The sequence below is a fragment of the Ictalurus furcatus genome, chromosome 22 (genome assembly GCF_023375685.1).
Source record: "Ictalurus furcatus strain D&B chromosome 22, Billie_1.0, whole genome shotgun sequence".
In the NCBI taxonomy this organism is placed as follows: domain Eukaryota; kingdom Metazoa; phylum Chordata; class Actinopteri; order Siluriformes; family Ictaluridae; genus Ictalurus; species Ictalurus furcatus.
The window spans coordinates 1,561,000-1,578,499 of NC_071276.1; the positions used below are offsets into that span (position 1 = coordinate 1,561,000).

Sequence of the window (17,500 nt, forward strand, 5' to 3'; positions counted from 1 at the left end):
CTGTGTGTGTGTGTGTGTGTGTGTGAGAGTGTGTGAGAGTGTGTGAGAGTGTGCGAGAGTGTGCGAGAGTGTGCGAGAGTGTGCGAGAGTGTGCGAGAGTGTGCGAGAGTGTGCGAGAGTGAGTGTGTGTGAGTGTATGTGAGTGTGAGTGTATGTGAGTGTGAGTGTATGTGAGTGTGTGTGTTTGAGAGTGTGTGTGTGAGTGTGTGTACCACCAGCAGGCTCTGGCGCCCAGTCAGCTGTGCATATGGCACCGTGAGGGGCACAGGAACCAATCAAGAACAGGCAGATTAGCACCTGCAGAGGCATGCTGGGAAACCACAGGGTCGTTACGGAAGCTCATTACCAGGCATTGTAGGTAATCATGACTCCGCCCACTCAAGAGAGACAGATAGGTAGAAAGAAGGAAGGAAAGGTGTAGACAGAGCTGGAGGGAAGCAGGAAGTCCAGTCCATATATGGACATGCCCGCCTGTTTTAGATTCCGTATACGGACATGCTGGCGTGTCATTGAGTCCATATATAATAATAATAATAATAATAATAATAAATGACTTTATTTTATAGAGCGCCTTTAAAAGCAGCTTCTCAAAGCACTGTACACAAAATAAGCAGCACACAGAAAAAATAAAAAACATATAAAAGTTAATAATAATGATAATAATAATAATAATAATAATAATAATAATAATAATAATAATAAAAGTAGACATCAGCAGTCAAATGCAAGTTTAAAAAAGTATGTCTTGAGTTGAGCTTTAAAAATGCCAAAGGTCTGAGGAGCTTCCCTGAGTTCAGGAGGAAAATATATGGACATGTGAGAGCCTCATTATTTGGAAGTGTTGGTGTACCTTTGAGAAATTCAGGTATGTCGTAGAGTCATGTGTGGGCGTGTCAGAGTCATGTGTGGAAGTGTCAGAGTCATGTGTGGGCGTGTCAGAGTCATGTGTGGGCGTGTCCGACTCATGTGTGGGCGTGTCAAAGGGTTGTTAGAATCCATATATGGTCGTTGTGAATTATAATATAAGCAGGTTTTTGTTGGTCAGGTGTTTGTCATGTTCATTAATGTTTATGACCGGGATGTGACATTTCATACTGAAGCTTTGGTGCTCTCTCTCACACACACACACACACACACACACACACCTCACATCTCTGTCGAGAGTGTGTGTAAATTGGGAAAGAGGTCATCATCACGCTCTCGCTCTCTCACACACACACACACACACACACACACACATACAGCACTTTGAGACACAACACTGTGTCAAAGAGAATAGCACACACTCTTGCACTATTTATGACACTGTGTGTGTGTGTGTGTGTGTGTGTGTGTGAGAGAGAGAGAGAGAGAGAGAGTGTGTGTTTCTCAGAAATGGTTCCTGTTGTTTATCTACGCTGTGGTTTGTGTCTTTACACACCATGACAGTTAACCTGTTTGTCTCGCTCGTACACACACGGTGTTGTTTAAAACCCTGCGTGTGGTTATAGATTTCATAGTGTGTGTGTGTGTGTGTGTGTGTGTGTGTGTGTGTGTGTGTGTGTGTGTGGGGACACTGGATCTGAGTGTTAATTACTTGTCTGCCTGTCTGTCCCTCTCTCTGTTTCTGTCTCTCTCCTCTTCCCCACTCTGTCTTTTCTGTGTGTGTGTGTGTGTGTGTGTGTGTGTGTGTGTGTTTTATGTGTACAGCTTGTGGTGTTGCTCTGTGGGGGTAATTAAGGTGTGTGTGTATCTGAAGTCTGTGTGAAGCGTTTAGCCCAGGAGGCCCTCTGAAAAACAACCTGCTCCCACAAGACTCTCTGTCTGTGTGTGTGTGTGTGTGTGTGTGTGTGTGTGTGTGTGTGTGTGTGGGACTACATTGATGTGTGTGGGGCTACGTTGATTGCATCAGTGCATTTTCACACTTTTATCACGTTGAGCAGCCGTGTGGTTTTGTGTGTGCGTGTGTGTGTGGAGATCGTGATGATGATGACTTTTTTTCCCAATTCACACAGACTGTCGACAGAGATGTGAGGGAGGTGTGTGTGTGTGTGTGTGTGTTATCCCTTGTTCCAGATCATGCATGTGTGTATAGTCTGAACAAACACACACTCTCCAGATGTTGTGGTTATTAAAGTTCAGTCGGTCGGCAGGGAAACGGAGCGAGTCTTTTCTACTGCTCCAGTCTTTAACTGAAGATCATGTGACCTGTGAGCTGAGTTTCTATTGGTCAGTTTTGAGCTTTTTCAGTGTGTTGATATTTTTTATTTTGAGTCTCTCTCACACACTCCGTGTCTCTGATTTTAATGCACTGTGGTGTGTGAGTCAGTGATTTCAGCCAGGTAGCGGACATCACAGACACACACACACACACACACACAGACAGATAGAGGGAGAGATGGACAGATAGAGGCAGACAGATAGAGAAGGGAAGAGGGACAGACAGAGAGAGAGACAGATAGATGCAGGTAGACAGAGACAGAGAGAGGCAGACAGACAGATAGAGAGAGACAGATAGAGAGAGAGAGAGTGACAGAGGAGTATAATGAAAGGAGAGGAGGGGGGGAAAGAAAGCCAGGAGAGGATTATGATTAAAGGGGTGAACTACAGAAGAAGAGGAGAAAGAATGAGATAAATGAAAGGAGGAGAAAGAATGATGAGGTGATGAAAAGAAAGAGGGAGAAGAGGAGAGACAGGAGAAGAAAGAAGGAATAGTGCAGGTCAGGAAGTTTGCTCTGTCATGTGTGTTTCAGTGTGTAGATCAAATGGAATAAATCTGCTGTCAGTCTGCTTGTAACAGACACACACACATACTCACACACGCACACACGCTCTTGCCATGGAATTTGCTTGTCAGGGAAACATCAAAGCGCAAGTTGTCACTGTGGTGCTGAACTCTGTGCATGTGTGCATGTGTGTGTGTGTGTGTGTTAGAGCTGGACAGCTGTGCGTGTGTATGTATGTGTGTGTGTGTGTGTGTGTGTGTGTGTGTGTGATGGCTCTTGCGCTGTCTGACCCAGTTAGTGCACCTCCAATTAGGCAGTGACAGCAGTCTAGCACAGATCTCTCTCACACACACACACACACACACACACACACTATGTGCAGGTATTTGATTAGTGATGACACTGTATAAATACATGCAAGCAGTGATGTCAGGGGCCCAAGCATCCGAGTTTGTCTCCACCACTTTCCCACTCGTTTAAGAGAACAAACATGTTTACTAAAACATCCCTTCGAACACTGCAGTCCCCCCGACAGGTGTGTAGAGACCGCTACTGTGTAGGGACCGCTACTGTGTGTAGAGACCGCTACTGTGTAGGGACCGCTACTGTGTGTAGAGACCGCTACTGTGTGTAGGGACCGCTACTGTGTAGGGACCGCTACTGTGTAGGGACCGCTACTGTGTGTAGAGATCGCTACTGTGTGTGGAGACCGCTACTGTGTGTAGAGACCGCTACTGTGTAGGGACCGCTACTGTGTAGGGACCGCTACTGTGTAGGGACCGCTACTGTGTGTAGAGACCGCTACTGTGTGTAGGGACCGCTACTGTGTGTAGAGACCGCTACTGTGTAGAGACCGCTACTGTGTAGAGACCGCTACTGTGTAGGGACCGCTACTGTGTGTAGGGATCGCTACTGTGTGTAGAGACCGCTACTGTGTGTAGAGACCGCTACTGTATAGGGACCGCTACTGTGTGTAGAGACCGCTACTGTGTGTAGGGACCGCTACTGTGTAGGGACCGCTACTGTGTAGGGACCGCTACTGTGTGTAGAGACCGCTACTGTGTAGGGACCGCTACTGTGTAGAGACCGCTACTGTGTAGGGACCGCTACTGTGTGTAGAGACCGCTACTGTGTAGGGACCGCTACTGTGTGTAGAGACCGCTACTGTGTAGGGACCGCTACTGTGTGTAGGGACCGCTACTGTGTAGAGACCGCTACTGTGTAGGGACCGCTACTGTGTAGGGACCGCTACTGTGTAGAGACCGCTACTGTGTAGGGACCGCTACTGTGTGTAGAGACCGCTACTGTGTGTAGAGACCGCTACTGTGTGTAGAGACCGCTACTGTGTAGGGACCGCTACTGTGTGTAGGGACCGCTACTGTGTAGGGACCGCTACTGTGTAGGGACCGCTACTGTGTAGAGACCGCTACTGTGTGTAGAGACCGCTACTGTGTAGGGACCGCTACTGTGTAGAGACCGCTACTGTGTGTAGAGACCGCTACTGTGTAGGGACCGCTACTGTGTGTAGGGACCGCTACTGTGTAGAGACCGCTACTGTGTAGAGACCGCTACTGTGTAGAGACCGCTACTGTGTAGGGACCGCTACTGTGTGTAGGGATCGCTACTGTGTGTAGAGACCGCTACTGTGTGTAGAGACCGCTACTGTATAGGGACCGCTACTGTGTGTAGAGACCGCTACTGTGTGTAGGGACCGCTACTGTGTAGGGACCGCTACTGTGTAGGGACCGCTACTGTGTGTAGAGACCGCTACTGTGTAGGGACCGCTACTGTGTGTAGAGACCGCTACTGTGTAGAGACCGCTACTGTGTAGGGACCGCTACTGTGTGTAGAGACCGCTACTGTGTAGGGACCGCTACTGTGTGTAGAGACCGCTACTGTGTAGGGACCGCTACTGTGTGTAGGGACCGCTACTGTGTAGAGACCGCTACTGTGTAGGGACCGCTACTGTGTAGAGACCGCTACTGTGTAGAGACCGCTACTGTGTAGGGACCGCTACTGTGTAGAGACCGCTACTGTGTGTAGAGACCGCTACTGTGTGTAGAGACCGCTACTGTGTAGGGACCGCTACTGTGTGTAGGGACCGCTACTGTGTAGGGACCGCTACTGTGTAGGGACCGCTACTGTGTAGAGACCGCTACTGTGTGTAGAGACCGCTACTGTGTAGGGACTGCTACTGTGTAGAGACCGCTACTGTGTGTAGAGACCGCTACTGTGTAGGGACCGCTACTGTGTGTAGGGACCGCTACTGTGTAGAGACCGCTACTGTGTAGAGACCGCTACTGTGTAGGGACCGCTACTGTGTGTAGAGATCGCTACTGTGTGTAGAGACCGCTACTGTGTGTAGAGACCGCTACTGTGTAGGGACCGCTACTGTGTGTAGAGACCGCTACTGTGTGTAGGGACCGCTACTGTGTAGGGACCGCTACTGTGTAGGGACCGCTACTGTGTGTAGAGACCGCTACTGTGTGTAGAGACCGCTACTGTGTAGGGACCGCTACTGTGTGTAGAGACCGCTACTGTGTGTAGAGACCGCTACTGTGTAGGGACCGCTACTGTGTAGGGACCGCTACTGTGTGTAGAGACCGCTACTGTGTGTAGAGACCGCTACTGTGTAGAGACCGCTACTGTGTAGGGACCGCTACTGTGTGTAGAGACCGCTACTGTGTGTAGAGACCGCTACTGTGTAGGGACCGCTACTGTGTGTAGAGACCGCTACTGTGTGTAGAGACCGCTACTGTGTGTAGGGACCGCTACTGTGTAGGGACCGCTACTGTGTAGGGACCGCTACTGTGTGTAGAGACCGCTACTGTGTGTAGAGACCGCTACTGTGTAGGGACCGCTACTGTGTGTAGAGACCGCTACTGTGTGTAGAGACCGCTACTGTGTAGGGACCGCTACTGTGTAGGGACAGCTACTGTGTGTAGAGACCGCTACTGTGTGTAGGGACCGCTACTGTGTAGGGACAGCTACTGTGTAGGGACCGCTACTGTGTAGGGACCGCTACTGTGTGTAGAGACCGCTACTGTGTAGGGACCGCTACTATGTAGGGACCGCTACTGTGTGTAGAGACCGCTACTGTGTAGGGACCGCTACTGTGTAGGGACCGCTACTGTGTGTAGAGACCGCTACTGTGTGTAGAGACCGCTACTGTGTAGGGACCGCTACTGTGTAGGGACCGCTACTGTGTGTAGAGACCGCTACTGTGTAGGGACCGCTACTGTGTGTAGAGACCGCTACTGTGTAGAGACCGCTACTGTGTAGAGACCGCTACTGTGTCGGGACCGCTACTGTGTGTAGAGACCGCTACTGTGTAGGGACCGCTACTGTGTGTAGAGACCGCTACTGTGTGTCGGGACCGCTACTGTGTGTAGAGACCGCTACTGTGTAGGGACAGCTACTGTGTAGGGACCGCTACTGTGTAGGGACCGCTACTGTGTAGGGACCGCTACTGTGTAGAGACCGCTACTGTGTGTAGAGACCGCTACTGTGTAGAGACCGCTACTGTGTAGGGACCGCTACTGTGTAGGGACAGCTACTGTGTAGGGACCGCTACTGTGTAGGGACCGCTACTGTGTGTCGGGACCGCTACTGTGTGTCGAGACCGCTACTGTGTAGGGACCGCTACTGTGTGTAGAGACCGCTACTGTGTGTCGGGACCGCTACTGTGTGTCGGGACCGCTACTGTGTAGAGACCGCTACTGTGTAGGGACCGCTACTGTGTAGGGACCGCTACTGTGTGTAGAGACCGCTACTGTGTGTAGAGACCGCTACTGTGTGTAGGGACCGCTACTGTGTGTAGGGACCGCTACTGTGTGTAGAGACCGCTACTGTGTAGGGACCGCTACTGTGTAGGGACAGCTACTGTGTGTAGAGACCGCTACTGTGTGTAGAGACCGCTACTGTGTGTAGAGACCGCTACTGTGTGTAGAGACCGCTACTGTGTAGGGACCGCTACTGTGTAGGGACAGCTACTGTGTAGGGACCGCTACTGTGTAGGGACAGCTACTGTGTAGGGACAGCTACTGTGTAGGGACCGCTACTGTGTAGGGACAGCTACTGTGTAGGGACCGCTACTGTGTAGGGACCGCTACTGTGTAGGGACCGCTACTGTGTGTCGAGACCGCTACTGTTGCTAGCTTTGTTAGCGTTTCCGTTTAGCTCCCATTCAGCGAGCTGCTATTGAAAGTAAAACGGCTGTAACGTCCAAACCTCTCCGCACTCTTCATGCCATATTTTAACGATGAAATATGTTCAGATATGGCATGCCGACCCTTCAGGCATCTGATTTGGAGTTAAATTTGGAGAAAACTGGAGCGTGTTTGTAGAACTGATCTGGATGTGATGTCGTTAGTGATAATGTACAAGATTAACAAATGAGACGAGTGACAGTAATAATTAATAATAATAAACCTGCTGTATTTAATAACGCTCGTACAGCTCGTTGTGCGAGTCGTCAGGGAGTCGGTTTATTTGCCCAGTAAAGCGTCTTTCCCCGCGCGTTTCGTACAGCAGCGCGTCTGCTTTTCCGGAGCCGGAGGACGTTCACTGACTCGGCTCCTCGGCAGACTGGATGATCAGCGCCGGTTGTCTCAGGCAGCTTTAACGAGCACCAAAGTGCCTGTTAAAAGTCGCATCAAAAATATTACGAGTCTCTGGCACTTTCCTCTCGCCTCGCCCTGCTCAAGGGCACGCTGACATTTGCTGACTGAATCCTTCGTGCCGCTTCAATTTTAGGACTTTTGCATAAAAATGTCAGGGTTTTTTTTTTTTTCTTTTTTTTTTGCAGGAGGCTGCGAGTCGTCTGTGGCACTCAATCTATCGGCGCTAAACGACATGCGCGCCTCTCCGAGTTTAAGCAGCCGTGAAATTGCCTGAATAACGGCGTTTAAATCCAATCTAACAGAAGCCTTTCACCTCCACAGCCCTTCCTCTGTCCGACCCTCCGGGGGGGAGGAGGGGGAGGGGGGGGCGAGTGCGTCCCCGCTGTGCTGACCTGTAAAATCCTGAACGCGCGTTAATCCCACACGGAGACTGCTCAATTAGTTCTGAAAATGTCACGTACGCTCTCCTTCTGAAAAAGCAACGTGTCTGTCTTTCTGAGACCAAATCCAAAAATACGATCTGATTTAGAGCATGAAATGAATTCATTAAAATTTTATTTAAATAAAAATAAGTGTGGTGTTGACATATTTCACATTGTCAAAGGACGTATTGTAGAAATTTCTTCGAGATCTGTTTTTCCCCTCATATCGGCCATCCCTCATTACAAAGATTATTATTTTTTTGAATGACAACTAAAAGAGAGGAAGCGGCTATTTAAAAATAAATGCCGTGAGATGAAGAGACGGCCGGCCAGACGGAACATTTGCTCAGTAGTGAAGAGAAGAGGATTAAACTCGGCCACACTTGGAAATCTCAGCTGTGTCACTATAATTAAAAACGTTTTTCCTCTCCTTTGTCACACACCGGTGCCGGTTTCGGCGTGTAACCCGGATCGGGGTCGGAATTAATTTCACAAAGCTCTGATTTAATAGTGCCTGAGGGGCTGACGGATTTCCACAGATTGAGTTTTTAAAAAAAAGATCCATTTGGCCGAGGATGAACTTGCGCGGCGCGAGAGAGATAAAGCAGCAGAGACGATGATAGATGGAGGGAAATTATAAAGCTTCCCATTAAAAGTTTCATTCCGGGCCGCGAACAGCACCTGCAGTCTTTGTGTGTCCGCTCACCTGCAGTATGACGGATAATTACACTATCGAATCTTCTCTCCTGCACCTGGGCTGAATGGAAACCTGAATACACACACTCACACACTCACACACTTTGTCTTGCCCAATGATCTGGCCCCTTTCTTGCGGATTAGCTTGTGCAAGCAGACACAAAGGCCAGCTGAACATTCTAGACATTCTGTTGAAATGTCGGCTATGCAGAACGTTCAAGAACCGGTTCTGACTGAGTTCCAGCACTCTCTTCACTGTAGAACTCCTGAGTAGGTTCTAGACTGTTTTGTTTGGATCACTACGTGTTGCAGTGTTCATTTCTCTCCAAATGTTTTTGTTTTGCAGATTTAAAGCGAAGTTTGCGCTCCGTGAGTTGGTCACATGACTACCTTCTGTTCTCGTCCACCACAGGTCACAGCTGACAGAACTGTGGTCGGGTTGTTAGAGTAACTCATTAGACTGACCTGCCTTTCTAATAAGTCTGAAATCCAGGTGTGATATTTACTGTGATACGTTGTGACCGCTTCATTGTTATTGTGAACCTCTTTATGGACATTTCCTGCCTCTTCTTTCCTTTCTTTTCTTTTCCCCTTCAGTTTGATTCAAGAAAGCTTTTTTGGCACGACTAGATCACATGTACAGGACAGGTTTAGAGCTGAACACATTCAACACAAGTACTGGTAGAATTACAGGCAATGAAAAACATAAAAATAACAATGACTTTTTCCCTCATTTTCAGGTGAACCAAGCATGACTGTCCAGTCTCCACGCTACCCGAGCACGGCAGAACTGGATGCCTACGCCCAGAAGACGGCCAACAGCCCGCTGTCCATTAAAATATTTCCTACCAACATCAGGGTCCCACAGCACAAGCATCTTAACCGCACAGTGAATGGTTATGACACAACGGGTCAACGCTACAGCCCATACCTCCAACCAGGTGCCTACCAGGGCCTTCTGGCTATCGTCAAAGTCTTTTCAACATCATCTTCGTCTTCGTCCTCTTCTTCTTCATCATCATTTGTCGCTTCCGCAAAGGCTGTGGTGAAGAACTCAGAGGGCCGGCGGACTAAGGTCTCTCCTGCCCACTTAGCAGTGGCTCCCTACCAAGTGGGCTTCAGTGCGGCTCCTCCAAAGCCCCATGAGTCTGCAGCTCTTACTGTGCCGCCGAACGTCACGGTTGCTGGGTCTGTGATCCCTCTAGCAGGGACGAGAGGGATCAATCTCTCCTCTCAGTCAAATCTCCCGTCAATCCAGAGCATCATCTACCAGATCAACCAGCACTGTCAGGCCCAGGCCCTCCAGCAAGTCTCCACGGTTCCCCCGAACCCAAATTCCAATCCCAGTCCTTGCAAGCAAGGCACCACTGCACTTGGGGTTTCATCCGTCTCAGGAGGGAGTTACGCAGCAAATCTGGCACCGAAAGGGAACGTGGGATACTCTGGCGCGGTACTAGCAGGACAGAACGGGGATGCAGCAAAGGTGACTGCGTATTCCGAGAGTTTGGATTACATCCTCTGGCACAAGCAGCAACAGCAGCAGCAAGCCATTTTGAGGATGTACAGCGGGGGAAGTGGTGGAAGCGGTGCGGTGAGCAAGTCACCAGAATCTTGTGGCCCAAGCATCCTAGTGGGTGGATCCCAGGCATCCTGTTCCTCCAGGACATACCCAATAATGACGAGCGTGAGTGGAGGAGGCGGCCTCGACAAACTGAGCTCCTCACCATTGAACTGTGCCGCCATGCAGGGGAATTTCGCTTTGGGGCAGTATTTTGCCCCAGCATGGAACAGTGTCCTGGTCACCCCAGAAAGTGACTGCTACAACCCTCAGGAGTTGCCACCAGGTACAACAACCATTGGGCAGAAGGAGCTGGGCTTCCTGCCTCATCAACACCTTCATCATCACTACCACCATCATCACCAACACGCACCCGCAGACAGCTCAGGAGGCATCTGCTGTGGTTTGCCAAGTAAAAGCCTGTGCAATGCTTCTGTCCTTAGTAGCAGTTTGCAGTCGCTGGAATACCTGATCAACGACATCCACCCTCCGTGTATTAAAGAGCAGATGCTGGGTAAAGGCTATGAAACCATCTCAGTACCACGACTTCTGGATCATCAGCATGCGCACATTCGGCTTCCTGTTTACAGATAAAGCTCCGATCTACGGTTCCACAAATCAGAGATCATTTTAATCAAAAGTGCAGATGGATTTGTGGATTGTGGTCAGTCCCGTGCTTTGAAGCAGAGTGGAAAGGTCTGGATGGTGATTGGTTGGACATTGGAAAGGTCTGGATGGTGATTGGTTGAACATTGGGAAGATCTGGATGGTGATTGGTTGAACACTATGGTTATGGTTGAAGACAGGGAGGAAAGTGAAAGTTGGAGAGAATTTTTTTTTATATTTTATTTTTTGCCAACAGGGATTTTTACGTTTTTATTTTCCCCCATTTTATTTTCTCCACATGATCTGTTTGGACAGAAATCACTTTATGTACGAGCAGGAAATGACTTTCCTCACTCAGACGTGTGTGTGGAAGAAGAATACAGCTTCAAAATGTCAACGTGCACAGTTCTAGAGGAGATGGCATCCACTGTCGCGAAGGAAATGCTGTAGGATCCGTGCGTTTGAGTGTTGTTTAAGGATGTTAGTTATATTACTTTAAAAAAAAAAACAAAAAAAAAAACAACAACCAACAACTTAATTATAAGAATAATTACGGCTATAATTGAAAATTGCACTGTTTTGGAAATCTGAAATCTTGAGAAAAGATTGAAAAGCTGGAAACGACTAGTTTGAGTTTAATGTATTTATGAACTTGAAAACTTGAATTTATTTTTGTTTTATATATTTGTAGTATATGAGATGTATCGGCTGCTAAGGAGAAAGAACTGTCTTAGTTTTTTAATGGTTCCTATTGAGTTATTTCTGTTTCGAGTTTGAATGATTGTTGTTTTTTTTCCCTCTTTTGGCTAAAATCAGTAACTCGGATCAGGTCCGATCACTGCTTTTGATCGATGAGGGACGAACACTGGGATCCTCCGAGGGATTTGACCCGTGGCCATGATACAGGCGATGGAGGCCCAGAAATACACAATGTTTTAATATTGAGAATTCAGAATGTCGTAATAGAAGGTCCTGGTGTATTTCCACTTTGGTTTGAAGTTTTAGGGGTTTTTTGTTTTGTTTAGTTTTAGGACCTGTGGGTGGTGTAATTCATGGGCGTCCACGACCAAGAGCTGTTTTAATTTAATCAATAAACGAATGCAAAATTTCATTATTCAGGAAGAATCCATTAACTCATTTTTTTTTTTTTTTTTTTTAAATATTTGATGCTCTTAACACAGTGTTAATACACTCCTCATCATCTCTACAGCTCTCAGCCAGCGAGTGGCTTAGTCTGTATGGTTTTTTTCCCCATAAGTGGTCGGACGAACCAGTTCATGGCAGTCGACACCGAGCCTTCTGCTTACACGTGGTAAACACGTGGTAAACACGTGTACTCTGACAGAATCGGAGCAGACGTTCTGATTTAATGTTCAGGTTTTAGGAAATTCGACTCTCTGCCTTTTGTAGGTTCTGTCCGAGACCCAGGCTCGTGGTCCTGCGAATTTCCCATTGCTAATTAATGCTAATGAGTCGTGTGAAAGCAAATGGCCTGGTCACATGACCCTCTTTGAAGCAGGAGAGAAATGGTAAATCCAGTACTCGTTCATTTAACTTCCTCTGAAAGATGAAACAATCATTTTTCTCCAAGTCTTGATTTCTTTCTCTGTTGGAGAGAAAAAGGTATAGAGTGCTCTCTCTCTCTCTCTAACACTGAAACGTTCATTCCAGCTGTGAAGTCCCTGTGAATGTGCTGCACTTATCCATCTGAGTGGACCAACGTGAAAAGCAAAAAAAAAAACAAAAAAACGAGAGAGCGAGAAAGTAGAAGAGAAACAGGATTGGTGCCATGGTACTCTGTGCTGAATTAGCATTTCTTTTTTTTTCAGTCACGTTTTATTGGAAAATTGAATTCCTAAATTCTGGAGAGGTTGAGAGAGAGAGAGAGAGAGAGAGAGAGAGCGCGAGCGAGCGAGCGAATGTTTGGGTTTCTGCCAGAGGCAAAAAGCAGTCTAGATTTATGAAGTGCAATTATTATGACTGTATGAAGGGTAATTTTATTTGCTTTTTCTGAGCTCAAACCAAAAAAAAAAAAAAAGAAGAAAGAAAAAAAATTTCCTTTGTGATTCTGGTACATTCCTGCTGTTCTATATACTCATTCCTTACTTGTTTTGAGGTGCAAAAAAATTAAAATAAATGGATTTTGAGAATTTATTTAAAACCCCATTCCTTGTGTGATTGTCTTCATTTTAAATTCTTGCACACACACACACACACACACATTTAAACACTGAACTGGATGTTAACAGCTGGAGCACTCGTATCAGAGACTACATGGAGTAAATTATGGAGGAAATAATCCATGTTGTTTGTAATACTTCGTGTATGTGGACAGATGGACGCAGACTAGTTTGTTCGCGTCTCATCAGTCACACGGCGTCGTGACAGGTGTGTTGCGTTATGTTTGCGCTGTAAGGTGTGTGTTGGATGCACCTGCTGTGTTAATGATATTGCTGAGGATCTGGATCACGTGATCGAAACCGCTGCGCTGGCGTAACCGTCATGAGGACAACGCAAACTGGACCGCAGCAAAGATTAGATCCTTCCTGTTCATCTAGCCGGTGACTTTCTGACCCCATCCTTACAAATACGCTCGCTTTAACAGAGGTTATAGGAAAATAATCAACAACAGGGTGGTGTGAGGAAGACGAGTTACTGAGAACACCACTGCAGTTCATTATTTCTCTATAACTGCAGCTCACTAACTGTGTTATTGCTCTCATGCTACAATTCAGATTGAAATGTTCTACTTGTTTTAAATAAGAATTAGAGGAGAAGGATCACCGGGGGAAATGGATTCTCATCAAAAATCATAACACATGTTCCGATATGTGGAATAATTGAGATCGTGTGATTACAATCCATTTGTGATTTATAGCGAGTGTGTGTGAGAGTACAGGAATTCTAGCAGTGTGTCATTATAGTGAATGTGTGATTATAATCAATTTAAGATTATAGTGACTGGATAATGTATAGCGAGTGTGTGGTTATGTCTAATTTATTTATTTATTCATTTTCATGTGATTCATTTTCATGAGATCCATATTCATGAGATTCATATTCAAGTGATACATTTTCATGTGACTCATTTAAGTATGATTCATTTACATGTGATTTACATGTGCAAGTGTGTGTTTATAATCAGTGTGTGATTATAGTGAGTGTGTGATTATAGTAAATGTGGAAATTAGTCTCTACAATACATGTATATTACAATGACTGTAATTAGTGGGAAGTCGACACCTCCTATCTCAGCTTCAGAGTGTGATATTCAAATAAAACTTACACTTCTATATACGTCTCGACCTCGGTAACCAACCTGGTGAATTTGAGGAAGATCTGAAAAAGTCAAAATTTGCACCCAAATCCCCCCCCCCCAAAATATACATGTATATTACAATGGCTGTAATTGGTGGGAAATGGATGCCTCATATCTCAGCTTTGGAGTGCGATATTCAGATGAAACGTGCATATCTATCTACATCTCAGCCTCAGTAATCAACAGTGTGAATATGAGGAAGATCTGAGAAAGTCAAAATTTTCATCCGAAAAAACTGTAATGCCCCTTTGTGTTTTTTTGGGTGAAAATTTTGATTTTTTTCAGACCTTCGTCAAATTCACACCGTGGGTTAGTGGGGCCAAGACATACATAAGAGTGCACTTAGTTTCGCTCTATCCCACTCCAAAGCTGAGATATGAGGCTCTGTTTCCAACAAATTCCCATTAATTGCATTACAGGAATTCTAGTGTTTGTAGCAGGTGTGCAGTTTTAGTGAGCGTATGATTATATTGAGATTTGAATTCAGGGTTTCCTTTGCACAACTATCCCACGTTCCCATAAAAACCTCAAGCTTAATGAATTCACACAAATCACCAGGACAGATTTCCTTACAGCTTTTTCCTCACCTCATCTCCACTGACCTCCCCTCATCTGCTCCTCGATTTCCTTTCATCCCTCCCATCCCTTTATGCCTTCTTCTTAAGCAATCTAGGGGTCGTCTTTTCAAATGATCCTCACTTGATTGGAGAGCAGCTCTCAGCAGGTGGAAACCAGGCACTCAAACAGGCCTGATTTTGAAAGTGGAGAGAGAGAGAGAGGGAGCTGAGAACTCTCTGAGGTTTGTGACAAACTTCTTGACACATGTCGGCGTTCTCGATGATCACAGAGACGTGTGAAGTGTGTGTACGTTTAATTCGAGAAAAGCGTTCAAAGGCATTTTTGTTTCAATACACGGCCATCAAGGACTCTTCATGCTTCTCCACACTGGTGAGTACGTGAAAAGTATTCAGGATTTGGGGTCATGGCCTGAACCTCTACACTCTATAGCTCTGAACACAGTGAAGGACAGATGGGCATTGATGGGGAATTACACAATAATAGCAGTGGAATGTTAAGTGAAGCCTCAGAGACAGAATTCCTTTCAGCTGTTGCTGCTGTGAAAGGATAGATGAAAGGATGGTCAGATGGATGGAGGTTTGAATGTATGGAAGCATGGTCGAAGGGATGGAGGGATGGTTGAATGGATAGGCAGATGGATGGATTATTATGTGGATGGATTGTTGGATAGATGCGTGCATGCATGGTCTGACGGACGGATGGTCGAATGTATAGATGGATAGTTGAATGGATGAATGGACAGGGTCTAATGGATCAATAATTAAGTGGATATATGGTTGAATGGATGAATAATCGAATGGATGGCTAGATCAAATTGATGGATGGATGACTAGTTGATTGGATGCATGGATGATGGATGGATAGTCAAATGGATGGATGGATGACTAGTTGATTGGATGGATGGATAGTCAAATGGATGTATGGATAGTTGAATGAAAGTATGGACAGGGTCTAATGGATCAATAATTGAATTGCTGTATGGTTGAATGAATGGACGGATTGTCAAATTGATGGATGGATGAACAATCGATTGGATGGATGGATAGTTCAATGGATGGATGAATGCAACGTTGAATGGAAGGATAACGGAATGGATGGATGGATGAATAGTCAATCAGATGCATGGATGATGGTCGATTGGATGCGTGTATAGTTTTATGGATGGATGGATAGATGGATGGATGCAACGTTGAATGGAAGGATAACTGAATGGATGGATGGATAGATGGATGGATGCAACGTTGAATGGAAGGATAACTGAATGGATGGATGGATGTAGTCATAGCTACATATTTAGCGACAGTAATGCACAAGTCCACAGAAACGCACCGCTAATAGAATAACACCAGACTGTGTGCAGGATAAAGAGAACACGGGGTCACAGAGGTTCTGCAGGCTGAAGCAGCTCTAATTGCTAATCAGGATAATTGCAGCGTGGCTAACTGACAGGCCGTCACCTCCTCCTACACGAGGGTGAGAACGAGAGACGCACCTGTTGTAACACTCCTGGCTTCACGGCCGACTTGAATTTTTCACCATTTTCTTTACACCGAGCAGATTTGAGGGCCACTTAGCTGTCGTGTTCGTCCTCTGGCAGGACCGATATGTTAACACTTCCACGGCTGTGTGTTGGACGTGTCAAACTTTCAGTCATGCGTGCACACACACACACTCCACAAGCCCACTCTTCTACACGCCATCTTTTTCCCCCTCACTGTGTCTGCTCGTTCTCGTCTGTTAATGCTTCACAAATTCTGCATTATAAAGATGGTGAAACCCTTTGTTGTTCATTTATACGGACTTTCCGTCTCTGTGTGCTGGGTATGTTGTAGGAATATTACGCTCCTGGTTTCAGTTCTAACAGCTGGGCTTTGGCAGAGCTAGTCTTTCCTTGTCTTAAACAGGATCCAGGATCCAGACACACAGCTGATCTGAGTGTTTGCCAAACTTCAGTACAAATAATCATTTCTTCAAACCTGGCCAGATGATGCTCCTACCGCAACCGCTGAATGATAGACAGGTTACGTGTTGACACAACAGCACGCTAATTACGCCCAATGTACAGGTCCTGAACAGACTGGAGGGGAAAAGGTGTTCTTTTACAGGGTTAAGCTTTCTGTAAACATTTCTGCTTCACGGTAACATCATAACAATAAACCGGTACTGGATGTGCTGTTACAGGACAATAATAAACACCAACACTGCTCCATCACACCACTACTCCTTGTATATATATATATATATATATATATATATATATATATATATATATATATATATATATATATATATATATATATCACTATGTTACTATAACAGCAGCACGCAACACGTTTTATTCTTTACGTAGCCAGAAGAGGCGTTGAAGAGCCGGGTGAAATTGTTGCCTTGACGTTTAAAACCCACAGTGACAGTGTCACTACACCTGTCTTACTTTTCCTCCCTCCTCTCTCTCTCTCTCTCTCTCTCTCTCTCTCTCTCTCTCACTCACTCACTCACTCACTATCTCCTCCTCTCCTCCTCGTTCTACTCCACCGCTTCTGTGTTGGAGTCGTTAATTAGCTCATGTCTGCTTCTCTTCAGCTGTCTGTTCCACACAGAGAGAGAGAGAGAGAGAGAGAGAGAGAGACAGGAAGTGTAAGGAGCAGGAGAGAATTCCTCTGTGAGCGTTTGTGTGTTCGAGTTCCTTAATTAAATGTTGTGACCTTCCAGGTCATTGGCCATGTGAGTGTGTGTGTGTGTCTGGCTCCATATGTGTGTCCGTGTGTGAGAGAGCAGTGAGTGTCTGTTATGAACACCCTTTCATAAATCTCAAGGAACTGAGGAACGGGTGACACAGGTCAGTTCGCCTTGTGTGTGTGTGTGTGTGTGTGTGTGTGTGTGTGTGTGTGTGTGTGTGTGCGCGCTGTTCTATTGTTTCACATTGAACCTGTTAGACTGAAGAAATCACCAGCTCTGTGTGTGTGTACATTATGGCTGTAGTATAAAAGTAA

General features: G+C 46.2%; 1 protein-coding gene across 12 annotated transcripts in view; it reads left to right on the top strand.

Annotated features, from left to right (window-relative positions):
* The window catches only part of fam222aa (family with sequence similarity 222 member Aa), a 26,597-nt gene extending 15,465 nt beyond the window's left edge, over nt 1–11,132 (top strand). For 7 of the 12 annotated variants that reach the window (XM_053610356.1, XM_053610345.1, XM_053610344.1 and 4 more), the window contains one exon: nt 9,186–11,132. In XM_053610356.1, the coding sequence (XP_053466331.1) occupies nt 9,197–10,597 (1,401 nt within the window). In that variant the 5' untranslated portion in view covers nt 9,186–9,196 and the 3' untranslated portion in view covers nt 10,598–11,132. Of the gene's footprint in view, nt 359–8,791; nt 9,094–9,185 lie in introns of all 12 variants that reach the window. The other 5 variants (XM_053610352.1, XM_053610354.1, XM_053610351.1 and 2 more) reach the window with 5 other exon arrangements.
* Nucleotides 11,133–17,500: the final 6,368 nt, after the last annotated feature.